Source organism: Carassius gibelio, chromosome A17, assembly GCF_023724105.1.
Source record: "Carassius gibelio isolate Cgi1373 ecotype wild population from Czech Republic chromosome A17, carGib1.2-hapl.c, whole genome shotgun sequence".
Classification (NCBI taxonomy): domain Eukaryota; kingdom Metazoa; phylum Chordata; class Actinopteri; order Cypriniformes; family Cyprinidae; genus Carassius; species Carassius gibelio.
Window position 1 is genome coordinate 23,338,319 of NC_068387.1, and position 26,317 is coordinate 23,364,635.

A 26,317-nucleotide genomic window follows, 5' to 3' on the forward strand; every position below is an offset into this window, starting at 1 on the left:
ATTGATTAAAATGTGAAATCAGTTGCCTTTTCGTGTGCCAAAATTGTGAATGTGTAACAGTGCTAGAAATATGAACGAAACCTTCCTTTGCTCGCATATCGACTGCATTAAGCTCATCCTTAAATAACTCTGTTCTCCCTCCCAAATGTTAGCCAATGCAAATCTCAGCTTAGTCCATATTTACACAGCCAATTTTGAGGTTACATTCAGCAGATGAATTATCCATTCGCTGAAATATTCACTCTTGACATCGAATCGCAGAATTGAAATAAAACGTGCTGTTTGTCTAACTGCTTACAAATACAGACCTTTTAAAATTAATTTTTGGTGAATAACTGTGCCAATCTGACTTTGTCAGCGATTTCTACATTTAGGAATTAAACGAAGAGGTTATTGATGGTGGAAGTGCAACAGAGAGCTTTATACAAAAATATGGGGTCTAAATGGGTGATTGAGTTTAAAAGACGGGTCAATTTGTAAACTGCTTGACTAAATATTAATATATTTTAAGATTTAACATAATGGTTTTATAAAAAATATATGTATACTGCTATAATATACTTTATGTAGATATGTGTATATATAATATACGTTATGCATAGGAGTAATGTGAATTAATATTCTGATTATCTGTGCAGTGTTTTCTGACGTTGGCTGACAATTAAGGTTTATCTATATTAGTCTGACTCGAGTTGTAAATTTTTCAAGTGTATTTTATGCAGTGATTCCGGCTTGAATCATATCTCTCATGTCATAATTAATAATGGACAGGATCAAACACACAATGCAGAGCATTTCAGGGTTTATCCTGTTGCACATCTTGGGGGGTATTTGCCTGCTTTCACTCATTCGAAGCAGGCCTGTTTAAAGGCAGTTGTGGAGTGGGGGAAGAGCTTTCTTTACTCGTAGCATGGCTCACGCTTCTCTTGCACCCAAATTAGCTGGATATGGGGAAATTGAGGCACTCATCCTAGTAGATTTTGGAGGGTCATTTCTCCTCCACCGTTAATGCAGGAGGATCAGTGAATCGCAGCCTGATAGACTCCACCGAGGACGGATCCATCAAAGAGATCGGAGATGCTAGCGCTAGCTCATTTCCCACAGGCTCAATTCAATTATCACTGCGCCTGCTCTGAGAATGAGCTTTAAGACGCACGGTCCTGCTTCACAGATCCCACTCTCCCTGCTAGACGTCTCCATCATCTAAGAAACATAAGGCCAACCTAGGGAATTTTCAAGAAATGCGAGGAATTATGCTTTTTATTTGAGAGCTTGCATTATTTTAGAGTGACATTGATGGTCCTGGAGGATTTGTTTTAAACTAGCTTTTACGTAACGATTACATATATATATGCATATCTCAAATAAAATTAAGGATGGCTTAACAGAATCCCAAACTTGATTTAGAGCTCCCTCTAAAATGTTGTGTTTTTCTTTCTGAAGATGATGAACTGAATACAAGTAACTTTTCCAAATAGGACACGTTTTTTTATTTATAGCCTATTTGAGTGGGTTTGTTCGCTAAAGATCCAACAAGCTCTAAACCCCATCAAGTTTTGTCTTTCATCTGGATTGTTCAATCATCCACTTGATCCAAACAGTATTTTTAGTTAGGAGTACCACAAGTTGAAAATAGTTTATGTATTTTCTTTTCTTTTGGCATTTCAGCTAAATATAAGATCAGGGTACAAAGTTGGTGTTGGTCCGAAGTGTATTTGTGCCACAGATGTTGAATAGCCTCAGCATCCATTTGAATAATCATTAACTTATACTTTTTACTGTCTGAAATATAAAAAGTTATTATAGTATCTTGGTCTTGATTCGAGGATACTGACTGTCTCTAAATAGTTCTTATTAAATAACATTAAGAAAAAGAAAATGTTTTCATTGTTTTAATTTAAATGTTATGCTGTATACAGCAGGGTTTTGAAGACTGAGACCACATCGAAAAGCAGGGATTCAAAATGAAATGTCATACAAAGAATCAAAGACATAAAATACAGCTTATGCCAGCTTGAGTCGAACATGCCTAATAATAATAATAAATATCATGTCCATTTTCAATTGCATTTTTAGTCAAATTTTTAGGCTGATTGCTGCTAAAAACAATATATACGTGGAAAAAATTATTGAATTATTAATTTTATGCATTTAATTAAATTATTTTAATCATTTATTAATTCAATTCAATACATAAGTATTGTTGTTGTTGTAGTTTTTTGCATTTATTTATAACTCTATTTTTTTATAACTCTATTATTATTTATTAAATGAGAGAAGCCTAATAGAAGCCTTTCTTTCAGTAGTGTTCTCTGACATTATATGGTTTGCTTTTAATGCTTTTAACTTTTGCAAGTTATTAAAATCAAGTTGTTGTTTTGGAACCATTCAGTTAAAGGCTCTTTAAAGAAAATCTGAAGAGCCTTCTTTTGCAGCAAAGAACCTTTTTTTAGACAAAAAGCTTCTTCTATGGCATCCTGAAGCACCTTTATTTTTAAGAGTGTATTTCAGAATCATTTTTCATAAATTGACATTAACAGATGGAAAATGAAAAAAAAAAAAAACAACCCTCCGGTGAGATCTAATCAGCCTACAGCACATGTAACTGATTGACAAAAACAGTTTCTGTTGTTAATATCTGTCAGGGGTCAATAAAATCTTTTGATCCAGGAAAAGTCAAGACCATTCAAAGCTTTACGACAGCCCGCAACAATCAAATTACACGGTGGAGTGCTCCCAGGTGCTTGTGCGCACCTCCCCTTATAAAAGAGGCTGTTTATCCATATCAAATCATGTCAAATCATCATGCATATTTATTCATGTCTGCAGTTTTCCTTCTGCGGCACAAGCATGCTGTACAATTAAACCTGCTTTAAGACTCTCTCCACATTAATGTCCGTATCAAAATTCATAAAGAATCGGTAAGATGAGAATCCTGAGCTCATAGATTCATGGGGATTTCACATGAAGCCCGTTTAATCAGGATAACACTGTTATTAATATTCATAAAGTCAGCTGGAATACAAATGACAGCCTGAAGAATCTGGAAACTTTTTGAGGAGGAAATGCATTAAATGCAGCTTAAAAAATTAATGGAATTTAGTTTATATTAGAGGGAAGCGCCAAACCCCCCTCTCCGAGCGATTGAAATTGGGCTTAGACATTTCTTTTTGAAGAATTCCATCTTTGACAGACATCAAAGGCATTTTCAGTGAATGCGACGCATGAATGGTCATTTAAAAGGATTTAAAGACATTACACTGCAATAATTGTACATGAATAATAAGTAGCCCACTGAGGCAATTAGCTTAAAGTCTACAAGACAGGAAAATGAAGATCACTGAGTGACAGCAAAGGACAAATTGAAATGAGAAAAGTTTGAAGGAAGGATAAAGTGGCTTTAAGTGGCAAACGCTGTTTTGTAAGATTTGAGCCATCTTTTACATTTGATGCAGGCTTCTAATCTATTAATGTTTCTTTATTTACTCACGTTTTATCCCTGTGAATGAATATTGATGAAATATTCAATGAAGGAAAAGATCGCAAGTCTGAAAAGCTTCCTCTTTTGTATCTTTTTTCAGAGTTGACAAATACGTTTTGAAATTGTTTTAATAGACCCATTTTCACATTGTAATTAACACGGTATAGTAAAATAATAGAGAATATTAATATTATATAGATATCAGTATATCTAAGCTATGATTTTTCACCACTAGCATCACAAAATTAAATTGCTAAAATAATGTTTTTATGTCATTGTTCTCAAACAGGTTTCCAGAAAATCTCTCCGTCCGCTATTGGCCGGGCAAGCAAATAGTCCCACCCTAAATTTTTGTTTTGTTTTTGGACAGTCAACTTGTGAATGTATTACATTTTCTGGATATGAATCTGGAATAAGACAGTATTTTAGCATAAAAAAATCACAAACTTTAATTCAATCAGAGACCTTTAACTTATCTTTTGGTACTTTTAAATGTTCTGCTATTAGGTTTGTGATTTATGTAATCATTTGAGCATTTACTCAAGAGGAATAAAATGCAGTTAAACTCTTGATTTGATTTGAATCATCTCCTCAACTAGCCGTAAATCCACTGTTTTTACTCAAAGACTGGTTATTGGCTTCATTGTAGCATGTTACACTCTGCAAGCTTTGTTGTGAATGTAGTTTTTCGTCACTGCCCTGCGAACATCAAGGCTAATAGCTCATAAATCTATCATGAAACTCCTGCAGATTATGTAGAAAATGTAGATGCGATGCTAATTCACCATCTGGAGCAGGAGCCTCCTATTGCCACTCAGCACAATTCAAACTTTCATTAAGCCAGAACGAGCTCTTCCCTGTTTTTCAATATCGGATTATTGGATAGTATCAGTTTCATTAAGTTTCTAGGGGCTGATTCTCTCAGGAAACGGTGTCAATCAATGAATTGGTCCAAATTTATTTGGTAAAGCCCTCTCTTCTTGCAACATTTTAATGTCTTACTGAAAATTGTGTGAACATCAAAAGGTCAGGTTTGTATGCTTTGTGTTGTTCTTTTCCCCCTTTCTGTCTTTTCCAAAGCTGCTTTCTCTTGTTAGTGTTAACGGATTACCAGGCGTCTTAGCCGTACCTACTATCTTTAAAGTCTTTCTTCATCCTCGTCCTCCTCTCTTTCTCTGTGAAAGTGCGGTGCGCGGGGCCAGCTCCCGCTCCGAGTCTATCACTGAGATTAATGGAGCCCTGTGGTGTTTGGCACAAAAAGCCAGTTGTCCGTTCACGCCTGACTGTGTCTGAGCTGAATAGCGTGTGAGCGGTGTGAGCTGTGTGTGCTGGCTTACAGCGCGGGGATAACGTTCCACTGGCATCTGCCCCAGGGGTCACCCCCACCCGCCTCGTGCACAACCTCCCAAGAGCACTCACTTTTTATGTCTTCTTGGCTCTCTTCTGCCAACTTTCTCTCATGCTGTCCGCCCTCCCCTGTATCATTTTCATGAGCTTTCTTTCATTTTCCCAAGAAACTGATCATTGTTTGTCCTGTAGTTTTTCTTATATATACCATCTTTAAAGATGCTGGGAATTTAAAAATAATTTTTCACCCTAAAAAATAAGTGTTTCAGAAGAAGGTTTGCACAGCAGTGGAGAGTTCTTAAAATAACCATTTTCTCCTAAATGTGAAGAACATTTTAATGATCTAAATATCTTTTGAATAATTCTTATTAAAAAAAAAAAACATAGATGCCAATAAAGAATCTTTATTTTTTTTAAGAGTGTGGCTTTTAAAAATGTCTTTTAACTTTGTGCTTTGGTAGTGTGCTTCTAAAGATTGATCAAATTAACCTTAATAAATACAATAAAATGAAATCAACAAGGGGACTGTCCAAATTTTTGTCAAATCTTGATCAGTTTTGTCCAAGTTTCTCTAGCAAGTGATAATTTACTAAATAATAAAGAATATTTTCAGTTTGAATAAATCTATTTTCCTTGTGATGGCAAAGTAGAATTGTCAGCATCATCACTCCTTTCTTCAGGGTCACATGATCCTTTAGAAATCATCCTAATATTCTGATTTGACGCTTAGGGACATTTCTTAAACGTTATTTTTGTGGGAGCAAAAATAAATTTCGTGGGTTTTTTTTTTTTTCAAAACTCTTTGATGAATAGAAAGTTGAAAGGAATAGTTTTTCAGCACTATGAATGTATTAATTCACCATTGCTAAATAAAAGTATTAATTATAATAGAAAAGAAAAATTAAATCTTACTGACCCCAATCTTTTGAACAGTAGGAAACGAAATGTGTCAATCCAATGTTATATAAGGTATTTTAGTCAGCACAGAATATGTAAAATGTTTGAGACTCATGAAGAACAGAATCCAGCCAAGATGCAGGATTCCAACTGGAAATATTAGGCCATTTTTATAATTACCAATACCATAATATGTATGAATACAATATGAAATGTCTGGGAAACTGTTTTTAAGCTATAAAATATTGTTTTGGTTAGAAATTATAAGCTTAGATTTTTGGGTAACACTTTATAATAGGTAACAACCATTAGTTGCTTATTAGCGTTCATATTACTAGAATATTAGCCATGTATTAGTGCTAATTAAGAACATATTAATGCCTTATTCTACTTGACCTTATTCTACATCCCTAAACTTACCCAATACCTACAGTAAACCTAACAACTACCTTCCTAACTATTAATATGCAGCAAATTAAGAATTTATTGAGAGTAATGTTTAGAAGTGTTACCTATTCTAAAGTGTTACTGATTTTTGTTGAAAATCCTGGTAGTGTGAGAAGTGTGAACCCTAGAAGACATGTGTTTCTAATTAAGGTTTCCCTAACAAAAGTGGTTCCCAAAAAATAACCAACCAGGAAACATTTTGCTTTTGCCTTGTTCAGTACGACGATGTCTCGAAGATGTTCTGCATTCTTTTGGTTCATAAATGTGACCCTGGCAAAGCACCTACAGTTGACAGAACTGAAATGGCAAGTGTTGACGCTTGTAAGCCCCCGGTGTGTGCTGTGTTAAGAAGTTCTTGTCTCAGAAGCTCCACCACTAGAGGGAAGCTCTCCACCACAGCTCCTACCGCCAGCGATCAACAAGCTGAATGTCAGCGTTCCTGCTAATTGCCTCCTGTCTGTTTGTTGCTTGCTTATGAATTAGCTTCCATTCACAGAACTAAATTATCCACCATTATTTAATTACACCTGAGTAGATGGCACTTTAATTGGCGCTTCCTGACTAGGATCTGATATGGCTTGAGCTGTATTAAATGGCTGTTTACTTTTCTGATAGCTAAAAGCATTAAAACGATTGCATGGTGGGATTACGCTTTGTTAATTGCCCGTGTTCATTAGTCCTCCATAAACTGTGAGGTAAAGCACTGGTACACAGTGGATGAGATAAAGACAAAGTCTTAAATCATAATTTCACACGGCAAATTAAAAGCCGCCTGTCTTGTTTTCTGCCTCTACTCCTGAGGTTATTAAAGATTGCTCTCCACCAAGCATCCCAAGATCATATTGACAGGCTGTAATTAATACTAACCTTTCTAAGTCTAATGGAAAAGGAGTGAGCTCGAGCCTGTGATGAAAAGCATTTTTTTCTGCAGTGGAATTAATCATATCCCTTTCTATATATTTCAAGCTAATCCTAAAGTCAATGAAGATCTGAAACAAAGGCTGCCGTCCCCTGTAAAGCACCATTGTTCAGAGACCACACCACAACCCGGGTAATGATGCCTTGCTTGGCTCATTTTACACTGTTTGTCAATGGCTTTCTTTCACATGTTACAATTAAGGACGTTTTTTTTTTTAATATGTGCAAAATGTTTATCAGTGTACATTGCAGGCGATGATTACACGTAGTAATGATATCTTTGCAGAGATGTTAGGGAAATTTTATGTTAATTATTTTAAAGCTTTTCAGTACTGAATTGGCTCACTTTATGATTTAAACTAGTATTTAAGTTATTACTTATGACAAATTTACTGATTTACACTTTTTGCACTAGAACTGCTCTGTTTTTATAGAGCACTATAACTTAATAAAATTTGCTGAATATCAGTGAACAATTTAAATTTGAATTTTGTTGGTAAATTCTATATTTGCAGCATTTTAAAGCAATTATACACCTGTGAATTTAAGTTGTATTTTTGTTTTTTAATTGTGTAAAGTGAAAGTACACATTGTGTATACTGAAATTATGAATTAGCTCATTTTGCGATGTGTTTAAAGTACATTTTGGCTATATTTTCACATTTTCAGTGTTTAAAAGAAATATATATTACAAATTTAGTAGTATTTTTATTTACACCTGACACTGATTGTTGTGTTTTGCAGAAGATTATGACTTGTTAAAAGAGTTAACTGTGTCCTCTTTGGGTCAGAACTCTTGAAGGTCTTTGATATTTGCTTTAATCGGCGCTTTGAAACAAAACATGCAGCTCCTTCAAAGCAGTGGCATTGATGTACAGTTTGTCAATATCCTGTACCTGTCTTCACCTGAGTGTGTCAGACAAAGTGCACTGCTGTTAGATATCGAAGGGGACAGGGAAAAATAGTGTTGGTTTTATAGTTTTTTTTTTTTGCATATTTGTACATTTCACATCTATTTCTTTTTTTTTTTTCAGATCTTTAGTTGAAACTACCTTAGCTACATCCCAATGTCAGAGTTTATCAAAAGCCCTGGAGGAGAAACTCATACAAGGTAATCAATAATAAATTAGTGTTATTGTGGCCGTGATAATTGCAATCCAATCACAACAAATCATAGCAAAAACATATCTTATGAAACAGTTAAACATGTTATTTTACAGTTATAAGGCTCTTTTTTTCTTGCCTCATTTGTTTACTATTTGCGCTACATTTGCTTGCATTTCTGCCAGAATGTGTCTGTTTTTATGACTAAAGTCTTGTTTTACAAGCTTCCCGATGTATACATGCTCTGTATAGTATATTAACAGTTATTTACATTTATTTATTTACTCATTTATATGCATAAACATTTGTTTACGTTATTCTACAATGCCGGGCTGCTACGTAATAACTTTACCTAGGCCATAACGCTGTGGAAGAGCCACTATTTAGATAGACTGGTTTGAATGACAATGAGAGATAAACAGAGTATTTACCAACCCTTCACCAGACGCTCCTGATATGCAAATTTATTCTGCCTCGCTGCTCAAATATACATTTGGGCTGTTGGTGAAACACTTCAATCTTTTTGCAGGCGGTTCATTAGCCTGTGTTTGATTATTAGTGACAGACATTAGTAAGGCGGCACGAGATCGTTGGTAGTGCGAATGGAGGACATGGTCATGTCTGGTCATTTTTTTAAAATGAAGTAAGAATACTTTTTAAATGGCAGTTATGAACATTACTGAATTTGAATTGAGGCTGCAAACAAGATGTAGAGTTATAATTTTCATTTAAGACAGTAGAATTATAATGGAATGAAATTCTAAATGAATGATTCAAACAACACATTCACCATTTTTGAATTAGATTTTTTATTTCTGGGGGGGTTGTTTGTTTGTTAGTTTTTTGCATAATTTAATGTATATATATATTTAATAGACACTATAAATGCTTTAACACAACTTCGGGTTAAATATGGACTAACCCAGCTGTTGCTTTAAATTTAAAAAAAGTTGGGTTAGTCCATATTTTACCCAAAATTGGGTTGAAACAACCCAGCATTTTTTAGAGTGTAATGGTATATTATTATCTTTAATATTTTACATTATATTTTATGGACCACTGTTGAAAAAGACTTAATTACTCAAAATGTTGGATTAAAAGTCTTTAAAATCAAGCCAAACAGTGTGTCAAATTAAATCCTCAAAACGAACATCCAAGTTTTCCATTCTAGCCCATTTTCTTGTTGTGGACAAATGTATGGAATTTCTTGTATTGAGTTTTCTCATATTGAAAAGTTTTCTCTGTATTGAGTTTTTTCAAATTAAAATAATTAAATTCCTCTTCCTGTAATTCTAATTCAAATTGCAGTTCAGTATCATGTGGTTTGTGGTCAATTCAATTCAAATTCACACTCATCATTTGAAAGGGAGCCAGTTCTTCAGTTCTGAATTTACTCTTAATGTTGGGTCCTTTTATACTTGGTTCCCACAGGAAATGGGCCTTTACTTTGCATGCTTAGATTAAAAGCCCTGCTCACCCCATTTGTGAGTGAAATGGCGCTTTAAACACACATTCTCAGGGGCAGTTACCTTTGTGAGAGACACCCGGAGTGGGAGATAAAATTAAAGAAATAACCCAGGTTAGGGAACAATGTTTCCAAAAGTCGCATATTTGCAGTGTGACAAAGGGCTTCTATATGTGTGTTTGGCGTTATTATTCATGGTTTGAATTTGGTGTTTGCATGGGTGAGTCTTACGGGGGAATACTAATAACTGTCTCCAGCAATCCTGAGAGCAGAGCCCTAGCAACAAAGCCATGAGGCAGACCTCCCTGATCTCGACTTCAAAACCTGACCTTTCGCTAAATAATTGTGCCGGCTAAGCTGGAGCTTTTTGGACATCGTGGTCGCAAGACTCGAGCATCACAACTCATTTACTTATGCCGAATGATTCCCCTTTTTGATGCTTTTAAGCGCTCTGTTGTTTGAGTTTTGCTCAGCTTGAATTGCACTGATGTTAAACTGATTTATGTGTATTTTATAATCTCAGGATGGCCAGGTGGCTTTTTTGTGTAGCACTTGACCTTGTGCATGCACTTAGTGCTACTATCTGTGTAATTTATTTGTAGATGTAAAAGCTGAAGAGTGTAATTTTTTCCTGCTGTAATTTAACCATTTGTAGGTTAATTCCACTGAAATGTGTAAACATTGTGGCTTTGTGGCGTTATCAAAACATTGCTGTTTGTTGAGCTTCCCGACTAGCCCCACCCAAAAACACTCAACCAATGGTGTGAATTTGGAATCTGTTTGGCTGACCAGTGGCTAATTCAGGAAACCTGTTTAAAATACATAGTTTTTACCTAGAAATTATGAATTTTACCTTAAACATTTGTTGTATCTTTCAAGTCTCTATCTTGACCGGTTTTGTAATCACAAATTTACACTAGTTTAAAATGTCTCTGATTCAAGTGACTTCGCTCTTTGGTTTTGATCACAAACGGTCCGGGTTACATCTAGCTTTCCCTGAGGAGCAAAGCATGTTGTCAGAAAGGCTGCCAGAGAGACAGGCCTCTGTGTTTGCCTCCCCGCCTGTATCTCTGGCCCTGAGCGCTACAGAAACATTGACAGAAGACCTCGTTTTCCCCCTCCTGCCAGTCACTCGGCACGGATCGCCACATTCCCTCATGAAAGACGGCCAGACCTAGTTTCCTTTTCAGAGAGCTGACGCAAACCAACCAACAGAGCTGCCTTTCAAACGGTCAGACTGTAATCTCACAGCAGAAGAATGGAAGTCTTATATGTTATGGTTCCGACGTCTTTCTTTTAATTTAGCTCCATTAGCTTTTACTGGATGCTAAAATACTTTTTATGTAATATGCAGAGTCAGCTTTAGGTTGGTTTCACTGAATAGTCTAAGCAGTGTGGCACTTTTTAAACATGCTGTATTTGTTTGAGCATTCCAACATATACTCAACCAATAGCATTAGTTTGGGGCAGGATTGTCTGCATGGGCAACCGATAACAGACAGGGGAATGTTTGGGAAACCTGTTTGAAAACAATAATTATTTTTTACTAGCTTGTTATTGTTTAGTATAACAGAATCAAAATTTGGAAAGATTTGTTCACCCAAAAATAAATTCTGTATGATTCTCTTTCTTTCTTATGCTCTTTTCATTATAATGGATATCAATAGAGATCTGAGTCTGATCCAAAAATGACTGAAAGCTCTATGAAATCTTAATATCAAGTAATTTGTGTGATTAAAAGGTTATCAATGATAATCTTTTTCTAACAGCAGTTCTCAGAATTCACTCATGTCTGGGTCAAATATGGCAGGTCAAAAAATATGTTGCCAGATTTTAAGTAAATAATTCCAAATGTAATTTGTTCTAATGTGTCTCATAAATAATCACATTGTGTCAAATTTGAATATGAAGATAGTCAGTGTAGTGGTGAAGAAGATTTCCAGTGAATTAAACTTATATTTCACTATGTTCTTCACTCAAAGCCATGCTACAATAATGGGAATAATCAGTGTCCAAACTATCTACAAGTTGTAGACTACAACGAAGGACAAAAACTTGATTGAGGGCCATGGAATGAAAATAAATATTGCATTTTATTATATTTAATAAACATAATCAAATTTACTTATATTCTCTAGATCTCAATGCAAAAAAGTAAAACAAAAAGATCACTTAGAAATTAAGATGTGTTTGACATTTTCCCTCCCTCCTGTGATATTGCATATAGGGCAAAATCAATAGTCATCACAAAAACTTTATTGCCTTTTTTTTTTATTTTTGGAACATGAAAGCACCTTGTGTTACTATAAAAGCGAAGCAATGAAGTGAAATAAATAGTTATTGTCTTTTCTATGTTATTGTGGCTCTTGCTTACTCTTACTCATTTTTTTTTCATGCAGCATCTAAGACTCCCAAGCCTAGAGTAGATTTGTCGCTCAGAATCCCATCACCCCCGCCCTTGCCCGTTGCAGTTGAAGAGAGAATCATGGAGGAGGAGAGACGGTCTCCACAGAGACCCCCAGCACAGCAGGAGCAGGATTTTACCAAGATAGCCAGCAGTCCAGGCCACACACCTCAAGTCAGTAGGGCAGGGTCTGCCGCACTCAGGTCAGGAGAACAGAGAGACTCGCTCACACATTGCATCTTACACTGGGTAATAAAAATCCAATCCTAAAAATGTTTTGTCTAATTTTAGTTGGCAGGTTTTTTTTTTTGCCTCAGCCTTCATGCTTTTACTTTTACATTTCTTGATAGTGTTTTCTTTAGTTAGTTTTAGTTTTTCTGTTGACTTGAAACAGATATCCTATATTCAGATAGGCAGGTCATTTCACCAGGAGGGAACAGTCCAAGAAAAGGTCACTGAGAGTGATATCATGCCTCTTTGGGAGTTTAAGAAGTTATCCAGTTGACCTGGGGAACGATAAACAATTGCAAAGTGGATTTTAACAGGGTGGATAATAGTAATTGTGTGTGATTTCGAATGAACTGTTGCCAGTAAGAGATGATAAAGGATCAAATTTCCATTAATTTGAGAAAAATAGACCAGTGCCTCCACCACTCGGTAAAATGTTCAGTTAGTGGAGAGGGCTGCAGGAGTGGCAGTGTCCTCATGATTGAACCAAGTCTCAGTTAGGGCCATGAGGTTGAGACTTGAATGAGTAGCAATAGATGAATTAAAGTCTGCTTTATTTACAGCAGATTGGCAATTCCACAGACCAATTGGAATAGAGAGTGAAGTAGTAGTGGATATAGGAACAGTGCACTTATTGTATCTGCTAGTAGTAATAGTAGAGATTTGAAAGCAGATAGTGTGTACAATTAACTCAAACTAACTGTACAAAAAGGAAAGGGGAGAAAAGCAATACTCACATGCCTTGTCTTGCATGTCTTGGTCAGTGGATTTGCACCTTACTACTTAGCAAATTGAAAATAAAAATCCATGCGATCCACACAAGAACAAACGCAACTTCAGTATGCATTTACCTCTGGAAACACAGGAAGCTAAACTATGTTTCTTAGCAATGGCAACTGTGCTTAGATCTAATGGGAAGAAAAAACCCTTTCAAGCTGCCAGTGCCACCCTCTTCTGTTGCTCGACTGCTTCTTAATAATTAAAATTCTAATAATAAATAATTATAACAAATAAATTATGTATATGTTATAATATATGTTATTAATATAATGTTATATAGGTGTGTATAATGTTATACCACGCATGTAGTTGGTCATCCAACTCTTCTGTGTGTATGAAAATGTGCATACTGTGCAAAGTATTCATATTGCATACTAATTTATAAAAAAATAATAATAATAGTAGATAGTGTGCCATTGCAAACATATGCAACAGTTGTTTAGTTTCATCTGTCTTGAGCACTATTGAAAATATGAATAAAGCAGTAATATTCACTTTTAGCATGATTGTCCATTGTAAGATGATTTTAATTATATCGTAGCGTGAATCTATAAATATAGATTCCAATGCATTTTCTTTGCCTCCTTAATAATAACTGAATGGAATTCCTAGCTACAAGAGGGAAGTAATTTACCATGCAATACAGTGCAGTAATACTTTAATATTACCTTAAAGGTCAACTGTAGGATTTGACTAATATCTCAAAGTAAACAAGTCACAGTAATATTCTTGAAAGTGGAAGACAGCATCCCTTGTGTATTTGATAATTGCATGTCAAAATGTGAATGATTCATTTTTTGTTGACCGTTTGGGAGTTTAATAAAAGAGTATTTCGAATGAACTTTTGTTTTTTCTGAAGGCACACTCGTGTTCATGAGGACCAGGGAAGTTCCAAAGTTATCAGCGATTCCAAAAAACAAGTGCCAGCTCTGGATAAAGAGAAGAACATTGCTTTTCTCCTGAAGGAGCTGGATTCCCTTAGAGACTTCAATAAGAAGGTGAATTCACATGTTAAGAAGTTCATGAAGACAGTATTTTTTTGTTCTTGATAGACCTTTATAAGGTTAGATGCCAAATTGAACTTAACACGAACTTAAAACGAGGCCTCGAGGGATAGACTTGTACTGGATCATGTAATTTTCACAACTCACAATTTTCAAAACTGTTTAATGGAGCTTTGTCTAGTCAAAGTTTTTTTCTGAAAGATGTTAGCTGAACAATCAGTACAATCCATTGAGTGCACTGTACTTCTATCCCTCACAGCCTTGTTCCTGTTGAAAATTAAACACGGCACTACCCTGACTAAGGTTTATTAGTCCTTCAACAAGACCTACTTTTGTATTTGTTGATTAATTTGAATTGCATTCTTCTCATCCAGTCGGAGACTAGACTAGCTTTCTTTTTTTAAATTTAGGTGGTCTTGTGCTTCATGAAAGGTTATTAACACTCTGAAAGTTTCAACGTATTTCATTTGTGGTTTTTTGCTGCATTCATTTAATCTAAAAGTTACAACAGCCACATAGACTTAAAGATTCGAAATTCCATGTCAGACAGGATTGTGCCATTAGTTTATGTGCCTTTCCGAGCAGCTCTGTTTAAGTTAGAAAACACTCAATGTGTCATCTAATGGCACTAGTGTCCTTTATACTCTAACCATAAATTCCATATTAACTAACTTTAGGTAGGTAGCTAGCTTTTGTTAGCAAATGCTGCCAAGCTAGTCGGCATTGGGTTGAAAAAAGTACTTGAAAATTAAGTGTTTAATGATCAAATTATCTGTGCAGTTTGTGCTTACAACTCATTTAACTTCTATAATGTGATGGTGGGATTTAGTTTAATTCATCAGGAGTTGATTGCATTGTAAAAAGTCACTATACATCAGGTGGTCAGGAGGGGATTGAAATCTAAGAAGGCAGAAGTAGTTGTTGGCCTCTAAAATGCATTGCATTCTGTTTTATATATTCTTGCTCCATCATTGTTCTTTCAGGACATAGGATATATGTGTCATATCTGCACCCATCTGGAGACGCGTCATTTGAGGGGTCAGAGATGGGGGGAAATGACTGTAATTGATGTCCCCCGTTTGCAAGTAGTTGTGACTCCTGACAGAAGGGCAGGAACATGTCCCAAGTGTGTGTTTTTGCTGGCAGTGATCTGAGAGAGCCCTTTGAGGACTCTGGCCCAACCCCGTCATGTTTTCAAAGTCCGGGAGGATAAAAACAGACAGGATGAAAATATTTAAGGCAGGAGGTTAAATCTTTCATTGAGAGGCTTGTAAAATATCACTCGCCAATCCAGATTTACTGCCAAGACATGACAGTTCCTCGTTTTTTTATAAGTCTTGTTTTATATGATGTAGTGGTGCAAATGCATAAGCTTGACGCAGTGGCTATAAAGTTGTTGTTGGCTGATATAAATTTTTCACTGGAAGTGTGACTAACAGGTGCCAATATATGATATTCAGGTCATAATTAATCTAAAAACTTTATTTTCAGCTAAAAATAAATAAAAATAAACCTATTTATTTTACAATCATTACACTTTTTAACTTTTTTTTTTTTTTTTTTTTTTTTATCAAAAGTGACAATAAAACATTAATACAATATTGTTACAAATTATTTCAAACAATTGTTCTATTGAATTTCTACTAATTAAAAAAATCCTAAAATAATGTGTCAGTTTCCACAGAAATATTAAGCGGCACAACTGTTTTTAACATAATAATGAATAAGAAATGCTTCTTGAGTGGCAAATCATCATATTAGAATGATTTCTGACATTTTAAATCGTAATAATATTTTATTACAAACTTTTTTACTGTATTTCTGACCAAATGCAGCCTTGGTAAGCATAATAAACTTCCTTTATAAACATAAAAAAACTTTTGAATAGTAGTGTTTCATCCAATTTAATTATTAATTTACAGTTTTTGGTAGAATGTGGAAGTGACACAAACGAAACAAAAATTCACGTTTATCTATCAAGCAGGTATGTTGTTTATTTCTTCATTTTGTTATACTCATATACTCAGTTATAAAGTTAAGCGTATGTCTTGTGTGTCTGCAGCTCCAGGACAGGTTGGCGCTGAAGGAGAAAGAGTTGCAAGCCAAGCTGCTGGACTCTGAGCTACAGGAGGCTGAGCAGGAGGCGCGTGCCAGTGAGAGAGCTGCAGGTAGGACACCTGGGTAAAGAAATACATATAAATGGTTGGAAAGAATCAAGATTAAGTAGACTCATTTAATATGGCAGCATTTACTTTTTTGTGTGTGTTTAATGTAAGGTGTGACATTGCATAGGTCTCTAAATGCAAATGTCTGATCTTCCAACACAGCTGAAAAAGAAACACTTTTAATTAATTAGTTAGTACATGTCAGCAGCACCCGAGAAAAGCACACTTCGACATTTGTAAACATAAACCAGTATGTCTAACATAAAGCGCCCTCATCAGAAATGATCATTCCTCTCTGTAACTGATAATTTTGTCAATGAAATCTACACGCTTCTCACCTTTGCTGAACAAATATTTAAATTTAGCCAATATTACTTTTCATTTGATCTTAACTAGCGCAAAAAGCACCACTTCAGAGTTTGTTAATTAAATGGAAATATGTGACACGTGACTTATATGATTCCCAATTAGGCTGTCAAATTGTTCATTTAATAAAGCGATGATAATGCATTTATTCACCGCTTTCATTTCAATATGATTTGTATGGTTCGGGCTGGAGATGTTTAATCAGCAAATTCCAGCAATATTGATTTGCTTTGTGAACTTTGTAGTGGCTTAGTGTGGGAATGAGTGTTTATCGAAACATGCAGGAAAGTATTGATGCGAGTGATTGATAAGTGTGCTGCTTTCGGTGGGATTAGAGACGGTGCCAAAGACCATTTGGTAATGCCAAAAATCCTGTGGATTTTACCAACCTGTCTGCTTGATTTTTGAGTTTGGTGCAGGTCAGGTCGGGAGCATGAATCAAAATCAGTGCATCTTTGATCAAAACTCTCTTAGCAAGCATTTCTTCATACAATACCTTCTTTGTTTGTTTGTCTGTTATTTTGTTCATTCATGTGTCCTTTGTCCATTATAATTAATTAATTCCTTTATTTCTTGGTGTGGTCTTGGACTGTAATAATGCTTTTCATTCTTTCATTCTTGTTTGATTGTTTGTCCATTTGTTCATTTGTTCACTCAGTCAGTCATTTTTATTTGCTAGCAGCCTTTGTGTGTTATAAGGTTTTAGAAAATGGTTCAAAGGTAATTTAGCTTGTTGGTTCATCCGTTTATTTATTTATTGGTTCATTTATTTGCATTCATTAATAAATTCAGTTGTTTGTATGTATGTTTGTTCAGTCATTAATATTTCCTAGTGGCCTTTTGTGTGTAATTGACTTCCATTATTCAGTTTTTCATTTTATATATATTATTTGTTCAATTGTTAATTAATTAATTTGTTTCTTTTTGTTTGTTTGTTTGGTCAGTCAGAAATTTGTGTGTTTATGTTCATAATTATGCTTTGGAAATTGGCTCATGGTTCATTTTTTGCTTGTTTTTACTTGTTAGTTTGTTCATTTATTTATTTGTTCATTTATTCTTTTGTGTTCGTTTGTTCATTCGTTCAGTTATATACGTTTGCTAGCAGTCAATGTTGCTTTGCCATAGGCCTTTTCATTCCTTCATTCATTCATTTAGTCATTATTTGGTTGTGTGTTTGTTGATTTATTCATTCATTCATGTAATGATATTTATTTGATAGCAGCTTTTTTCTCCAGTATTGCTTGGAGATTCTTGGAGAGTCGTCAGTATGCCCTTGGACCCATTCATCATTTGTTTGTTCATTTGCTTGTTTGTTGTTCATTAGTTCATTCATTCACCAGGGGCCTTCGTTTCCAATATTGTTTTGGAAATGCGTACGTCAGCATGCCCGTGGACCTTCTGAGGCCTGTAGGTCAAACACAGTCATGTTTGTCCTCCTATATGAGGATATTCTTCTGATGGTTTCTGACATTCATGAGTCTGGTGTAATTGCTTTCTGTTTCCCGTACAATGTTGATAAACCAGAGTGTTTCCATGCTGAAATTTCATAAATAAAATGTCTCCAAGTCTAAAAGAGCCTGGAACTCTGACTTCAGGGTGTTGCTGCTGTTTTTATTGCTCTGGGTGGTCGTGCACACACACATACACCTACCCAGGGGAGACTGTCTTCTCAAAATAAGGCTCACTTAGAGTTATTAATACTTATGCCATAGTGTTTCAACTGCAATAACCTCTTTCCCGAGGAGCTTAGCCTTGTTATTGTGCAGCTGGAGCACTGGAGTGCAATACCAGAATAATAACCCCACTCTCTCTCTCTCTCTCTCTCGCTCGCTCGCTCGCTCTCTCTTTCTCTTTCTCTCAGCGTTAGTCGAGGAAATCTATAAGGCTCAGAGGGAGAGAGACCAGGCTGTGATGGCCAGACTGCGTCTGGCTAACGAGGAGAGGGATGAGGCTTTACTTCGGGCAAAGAAGCTTCAGGAGTCGACGCTGGAGTATGTGCCATTCAAACCTCTTCCAAAAACAGCATCAGTTCAGCCTGTTCAACTACATGCTGCTCTAATCATTTTCTCAAAGGAGCTACTCCAAAAAATTAAAAATCTATAATCTGCCAAGTTGTCTATCAAGTTGTGCCATAATACTCTAATACTAATACTTTAATTATACTAATTAGGCTTTGTTTATAAAACAGGAGCCGAATTAATTTAGTGTGTAAGTCTTTAGTATAAAGAGTCTTATGTAAATTGTCACGTTGACTTGAAAATTGTTAATGTCAGAATGGTTTTACGAATGATTTACACAGAAACATTATTTTTGTAAATGAGGCCCATTGTTTGTTGAAGGCCTGGGTTAGTGGTCTAGACATGTTGAGCTTTGGTGCTGATTAAGCTGGTGGATGCAGCTACATTATTCCTTATATATGGCCTTTTGCACCGCTTTAGTTCCAAACTAAATGTAGAGTACTTAAGTACTGGGAAGATTTTGCGTGAACTATTTCCCAGTACCATTTAAAGGGTTGCATTTGCACCGACTGTGTGTATTAGGATGTGATGTAAGCCGGTCGACAGCGATGTCATTTGTATGCGACGTTCAACTTCAACAACGATTGAAACGACAAATGGCAGTGCTACATTTGCTACAAGTGCCTGCATTTCAGCGTCCGTCCATCTATCGCTGTTCATCATACCTGCGAAATCAGTTGACACAATGTTTACAGTACGTTTACACTGCGTTTTAAATCATGGCGGTTGAGGGCATTTTCGAACGCGTCTGGCCATTCAGTGTCTACTTACGTCACGGATAGTACCAGTTGTGCTGGTTAGACCCTGCTCCAGAGTAGAAGCTAATTTACTATGAAAAGGTTCCTGTGGTGCAAAAAGGCCCTTATATCTCCATATATACACTACTGTTCCAAAATTTGGGATCCGTTAGAATAATTGAATACATTATTTAGCAGAGATATATTAAATTGACAGTAAAGGCTTTACACAGCCTGTGAGCTTAAGATATGTCTTTGAAAAAACATAAAACCCCCACATTTTTAAATGGATAAGTAAAAACATTGATGAATTTGCCAGACACATTTATCGAAAGCGACTTGCAATGCATTCATGTTATACATTTTATCGGTTCATGCTTTACAGTTTAAAAACTTATTTGAATGGTACTGCAATTTTTTTTAAACCAATTCACTGAATCCAAAAGACTTATTGAAAATAAATGGAAACTCAGAATTTTTTAAATCACAATTAAAATATCTGTTGTAGAGCTTTCCTAATGAAACAAGGGGCAATCTTTAAGAAGTTTGATAGCTGTGGAAATTTTGCAATATTTTATATTGCCAAAAATAAATTTTAAATATTGAAGATGTTAAATATTTGCAATATATTCAATGTTAACCAGCCTACTGATCTTGCAGTCAGTAGAGTTTGATAAATCTCAACGCATTTCTCTTCTCATTTTTTCTCTGTTGTACTTATTAATAGAAGTAGTGAAAAGGGATAATATTTGGTGACATAATATGTCTGATAAACATCTTTAATGTCTTCTTTTAACTCATTGTTGATAAATGATAAACTCAGAAGCTTTATGGTCCAAATGCTTTTGTTTTGTGATAAATGGAAAGCCCGAGGTTTTGTTTCCACAATTCCAAGAGCCATTAAAGTTTCTCAGCATTTTTTAAAGGCATTGGATTTAAAGGTTTGAGAAGCATGTAAGGCATGTGGCTTTAGTCATCATTGCAATGGGAAGCCGCAGACGGAAGCATTTATATCCTGTTCAGCACTGGTTGTGGTATTAAAAAGCGTCTGCATATATGAGTATGTGACAACTAGTATATATATATTTTATTTTGGTTTGTTTACAGATGAGTTTACGCTCTTCTTTATTGCTTTACATCCTTTTCCAGAGGTATTCATATAACCTTAGACCCTGTTTAATATTTCAGTCGGCCTCATGATTTATTGATAGTTACTCAAGTCACTCAAACGAACTGCAATTATCGAGAGGCATACAATGCATTTTCTGGCTGCCCAATGAGCACAAGATCTCATCAGAATCTAATTATAAAATCGCCTACCTCTTATAGCTGTGTTGAAGGGCTTCATTCCGGCCCCTCTCTCAAAAAAATGATAATTGATAGCCAAGTGGAATCCCATTATCTTTGAGGGAACATGGACGCACGTGTTCTTAGCCCTTATTTTCGGAGGTCACTCTTGGATCCATTGTGTGAATGAGTATGTACCTTTATAATGGATGGAGATCCATGTAATGCTTTTGTAAATGAGTGGAGGGGTTGTTGTTTTTTTCTGCCTGGAGGATGATGGAGGAATTCGGTTTGCTCTTAAAAGAGCATCACGCTGGTGGGGTCTGTAAAAGTAGGCAGGGCGAGTTTCTGCAGTTCACCTGCTGTTGTTTCTCACTGATACCAGTGAAACTATGGCAGCACAAATATAATGTGGAGAGCTTATATTTTGTATCTAAATTTCTGTTCTAATGGTTGGGGTCAGTATGTTTTTTATAAAGAAGTTAATCTAAACAGGTATGCATTAAATTGATGAAAAGGGACAGTAAAGACAATAATGTTACAAAAGATTTCTATATCAAATAAATTATTTTGAACTTTCTATTTATCAAAGAATCCTGAAAAAAAAAAATGGATCACAGTTTCCACAAAAATCAGCAAATCAGCATATTAGAATGATTTCAGAAGGATCATGTTACACTGAAGACTGGAGTAATGAAGCTGAAAATCCAGCTTTGCATCACAGGAATAAATTAAATTTTAAAATATATTTAAATAGAAAACTGTTCTTTTAAATTGTCATTTTTTACTATATTTTTAAATAAATGCAGACTTGAAGACTGAAAGCAGACTGAAAATTAAATAAAAAACATAAAACATATATTGCCAACACTAAATTTTTGAATGGTAGTATGTACATGTTTTTTATTATTTAGATTTTTTTATATGTAATTGTAAATGATGTTAGAAATATTAGACTTGTTTTAGAAATGAAATCTAAATATGTTTTATTCATTTTACATGGTCTTCATTTTGTTTAAATTATTTTAAGCATACAGCTTTGTTTACTTTCAGTCTTTTTTTCTTCTTCTTGGATTCTTGGACCTCACTGTATATGTTTCATACATTTATTGCTAAAAACCTCAAGCTTTGACTTGTCATGCATTTGATCTATATTAGCCAAGAGCAAGTATTTTTGACTGTGCATTTGTTATCAAGGTCCATATGAAGAACCTTCAAAATCCTAAATATTTCCAACAGTGTGAGACTCGTGTTTCTCCAGGCATTTGGTTCCATAATTACTGTTGTCTTTGTCTTTATAAAGATGCTCATGGCAGGTGTGGCACAAAAGGTTCAGTCCTAATCCATCTCTCCATTTCACCACACATATGAACAATTGATCCCAATAGTCATATAAAGTAGTAAACATTAATAACTTAACAATCCGCTATCAGTTCTGAGCAGAATGGGCATTACAGTTGAATAACAGCACTTTTAATATCTCTGAGTGTGTCTTCTGCTTTCATACCAAAGCCCACAGAATGCAATTACTGGATTTGGGAAGTGATCTCATTTTACAGAGTGACATAAAGGAAACTCAAGGAAGCTCACTACATTTCATTTCTCTATTTCTTTCTCTCACACATTTTTTTTCTCTCTCTCCATCTCTCTCCAGGCTGGAGAATATTAAACCTGAAGAAAGTGATGTGGTAAGCCTTCCTCACTGGAGAATTTCATCTCTGATTGTTCTGTGTACCCTTTTTGTCCGACTGTCATAAATGAAAACACAGCCTCAGGAAAGGCTTGTTTTGTTGCTTATTCTGATTAAAGATTTTGTAATTTTCTGTGCACCTGTTGCATGAACAAATGATAACTTAAATCATGTGGCTATTTGATAAGCAGCTTTTGGACTATGCCTCTGTTGACAGTGGTTTGCTAACATAACCTCTCAAGTTGATGATTCTTTCATCAAAAATACCATATAAGTGGTTATTGGCATCTATATGTTTTTTTTTTTTTTTTTTTTGTCGGGGGGGGGGTTCCATAAACATTCCCTCTTATCTATTATTCATACAGACAAAACAGTTCATGAAATCCCATAAGCATGAGATTGAACAACAATGAAAATGCATAAGCTAGGGAAAATTTGTAAGGAATATAAAGTATAGAAACATAATAAATTAATAAACAATAAAATACTTAATGATACAAATATTACATTATAAGCATGGCTAATTATTATAAAATGATTATGTGAATAAATATTTATTAAAGAATTTAACAAAATATATACAAATTAAATCACAACACACAATTTGCATGTGAGGATCTAAGGATTTTTCAACTCTGACATATTATTAAGAGATTTAGAGTGACCGCTGATATTCACAGTATATGCATTTAATGCAAACAGTCTGCAGTACTCTTATAAAGATCTCATTGATTTACAAGCAATCAGAATTTCATCTTACTGTTTGGGCATGTAAATATCAGCAACTGAACCAAATTGCATATTTTCACATATTTGGGATTTTTTTGAACTCTGAATAAAATTAAGGTGTGACAATGTCAATGTCAAAACAATTAATAGTTCGCCAAAAATTCTAATTTGCTACAATTGTACTCACCCTCAGGCCATCCAAAATGTAGATGAGTTTATTCCTCCATGGGAAGAGATATGGAGAAATTTACACATCACTTGCTAACCAGTGAATGTTCTGCAGTGAATGGGTGCCGTCAGAATACAAGTAATCCACACCACTCCAGTCCAACACTTAATGCCTTGTGAAGTGAAAAGCTGCATGTTTGTAAGAATCAAATCCATAATTAAGGTATAATAACCCTTCCTCCAGTGAAAAAGTCCATACCCTGTTGTCCTCTCACATCAAAATCAACTCACATATTTGTTAAGAACTGTTTTGGACTGTTTGTAAACAGTGTATGGTCTGTGCATATTTCTCCCATGATTCGGACAAGACAACTTTTTCACTGTAGAAACAATTTTATGGATAGAGAACTCATATTTTAGCCGTAAGCAATGGTTTGAATTGAAAAACATCTCATTCACTGCAGAGCACGCATTGGCGAGCAAATGATGTAATGCTAATTTCCTCCAAATCTGTTCTGATGAAGAAACTAATTTTCTTCTTTGTGTGAACTATTCCTTTAATATGTGTTTAACAGATATTGTGCCTGATATGAGTTGTGATGCCATTTGTGTGTTTTGGTCAGGACCTGGAGGAGTTGTTGAACAGGGTTAACAGCGCGGACTCTGCCCTCACTATCCAGCAGAGCGGGGCGGCCATCATCGAACAGATCCAGAGGGCCAGAGAGCGTCGCTCCCAGATCACCTCAGAGGAGATGAAAGCCGCCATAGAGGAGAGAGACGCTGCTTTAACCAGGGTACAAACCTCTTTCTCTGCTAAGGGTCAATCCTAACACACACCAGCTCTAAACACTCCACTCACAGTAGTTGTGTACCAAGCCAGAAACCTTTACACCATAGAAAAAAAATAAATCAAATACGACTCTCTAAATATTGACTATCTCTCCTTCTGCGTTTTAACTCCTATACACGATGACTTTGATTACTGGTCTATTAAAGCACATACATCTGTGTTTATTCACAGATCCTGCACTGATTTAAGAATCAACACACCAGCTCCCTAATACACATGTAGGGACAAATATTGCTGCATAAGCTCAAATATTTGGTATACCGTTCCTACACACATTATTCAATCAAATGAAAACAAACAAGCAGGTAGCTAAATATTGACATCCAGATATTCAGCTTCATCGTAGAGTTCAAGTGTGGGGCAGTGGATGTATTTGCTGGGATTTTTCTTTGTTGATAAATGCTGCCTAATTGGTGTTATATAATATGGTTTATTTTATTATTTGAACACAGAATTGTATCTGACAGTCATTCAGGGTAGTGTGTGTTGTAACTTTTATCAGGTGTGATGGTACAGGCTATGGAGACCTTTCTGACTTGGTTTCCAGACTTGTGACACTCAGTATTTTAGATGGCTAATTTACTGTAATCAATATGCAATGAGGTGCTATTAGATAAGAGTGATGAAATACAATACAAAAACATGGGTGATTCTGGCTAAAATGTTGACATTTTAGAAATACAATCCTGCAACAAAGCATAATGTAGAAAGAGGAAAAAAGGAAACTCTTAATTTGATGGTAAATTCAGCTATGTTGGTGGTTGCCAGGTATAACGTGCTCTAATATTTATGTGGTTGGATTTGCAGGAATATTTTTGATTGGAATGATTTCTATCTTCCTGCTTTGGTCCTTAAAAGCCCAGTGACATAAGAAACATAGTTGATCATTTCTGGAACATGATATACTTCAGAGCTGTAAAAACTCAGACTTAACCAGAGTAACTATAGAGTAAACTATAGAGTAACTAGATCACATAACTGGCTTATTTCTGCCTTCACTGCAGATATTTTGACTTTATTTTACCATAATTTGTGGCATACAAAAAAATTAAAAATACAATGCTGCTCAAAAAGTTTGGCATTATAATATTTAGTATTTTTTTTAAGCCTCTGAAGCTCACCAATGCTACATTTATTTGATTACAAATACATTAAGAACAGTAATAATGTGCAGTATTGTTACAATTTAAAATAATTGTTTTCTGTTTAAAAATATTGTAAGAAGATATTTATTCCTGTGATGCAAAGCTGAATTTTCATCTTCAGTGTCACAATCTAATATTCTGATTTGCTGCTCAAGAAACACTGATGAATAGAAAGTTAAAAAGAGCAGCATTTATGTGGATCAGAAAACTGTCTTTGTCTTTTTTTAATCAATTGAATGCATCCTTGCTGAATGAGTTCTTAATGAATTAATAAAAGTATTAATACAATTTTCTTACTGACCCCAATGTATATATTTTTTTTATTGCTTTTAAAAATGTATTTTATTATGACTTTTTTAAAAACATGATATGCTATTATAGATATGCTGTTATAGGCCATTTAATTTGTCTAAAGAATATGTTAAAACATGTAAAAGGGAACAATATTAATTGAGACCTTATGGTTAGTTTTTGCTCTGTTCATAGTGTAAATGTATCACTGAGAGTCTTCCTTTATTGGAGGCAGGCCAGATTCATAAAAGAAATCCTGTTGTGCGCACAAATTCAGCTGGAAAGCCAGTGTCAGCTCAAGCAATGACAACCTGTGTCAACCTCTCTGATATGAACTGAAGGCCAGGTGTCAGTCTTCTAACTCCGCCCCAAAAACCACCAGCTCATCACTGCCATTGGGGCCAAAAACCTGAATCTGCGGGGCAATTTCAGAAGTAAGTTGCAAACCCCATGCCAAATCCCTCAGAGACGGGAATGGGTCCTCTCTCTATCCTCAAGGATTTCTCCCTCCCCTGCCGTTCTTCCCATCTCCCTCCTCATCTCGGAGGGATTAGAGCCCGGCTGCAGGCAGAGGGCCGCCGCATCCCTTTGGCCTGCCGGAATATGAAAAGCTGGATAAGTGCTCGAGGAAATAAATCTTATTCTCACTTCCATCCTCTCCTCACAGTTAACACGGCGAATAAGATCTGCTTCGTTATGTCCCTGCGCCGGGAGCTTATTGAATTTCTCTTGATCTTGATAGAGTGCTGATGTTAAAGTGGGAGAGGAAATGAAGTCGCATCGCGTGGTGAATTAA

At 35.4% G+C, this 26,317-nt stretch overlaps 1 protein-coding gene across 6 annotated transcripts in view; it reads left to right on the plus strand.

Annotated features, from left to right (window-relative positions):
- The window catches only part of LOC127933568 (mirror-image polydactyly gene 1 protein), a 72,025-nt gene that overhangs the window by 13,073 nt on the left and 32,635 nt on the right, over positions 1–26,317 (plus strand). For 2 of the 6 annotated variants that reach the window (XM_052530622.1, XM_052530625.1), the window contains 8 exons: positions 7,139–7,223; positions 8,125–8,201; positions 12,059–12,266; positions 13,931–14,069; positions 16,138–16,243; positions 18,468–18,597; positions 22,303–22,336; positions 23,859–24,029. In XM_052530622.1, the coding sequence (XP_052386582.1) occupies positions 7,139–7,223; positions 8,125–8,201; positions 12,059–12,266; positions 13,931–14,069; positions 16,138–16,243; positions 18,468–18,597; positions 22,303–22,336; positions 23,859–24,029 (950 nt within the window). The remainder of the gene's footprint in view (positions 1–7,138; positions 7,224–8,124; positions 8,202–12,058; positions 12,267–13,930; positions 14,070–16,137; positions 16,244–18,467; positions 18,598–22,302; positions 22,337–23,858; positions 24,030–26,317) is intronic. The other 4 variants (XM_052530626.1, XM_052530627.1, XM_052530624.1 and 1 more) reach the window with 3 other exon arrangements.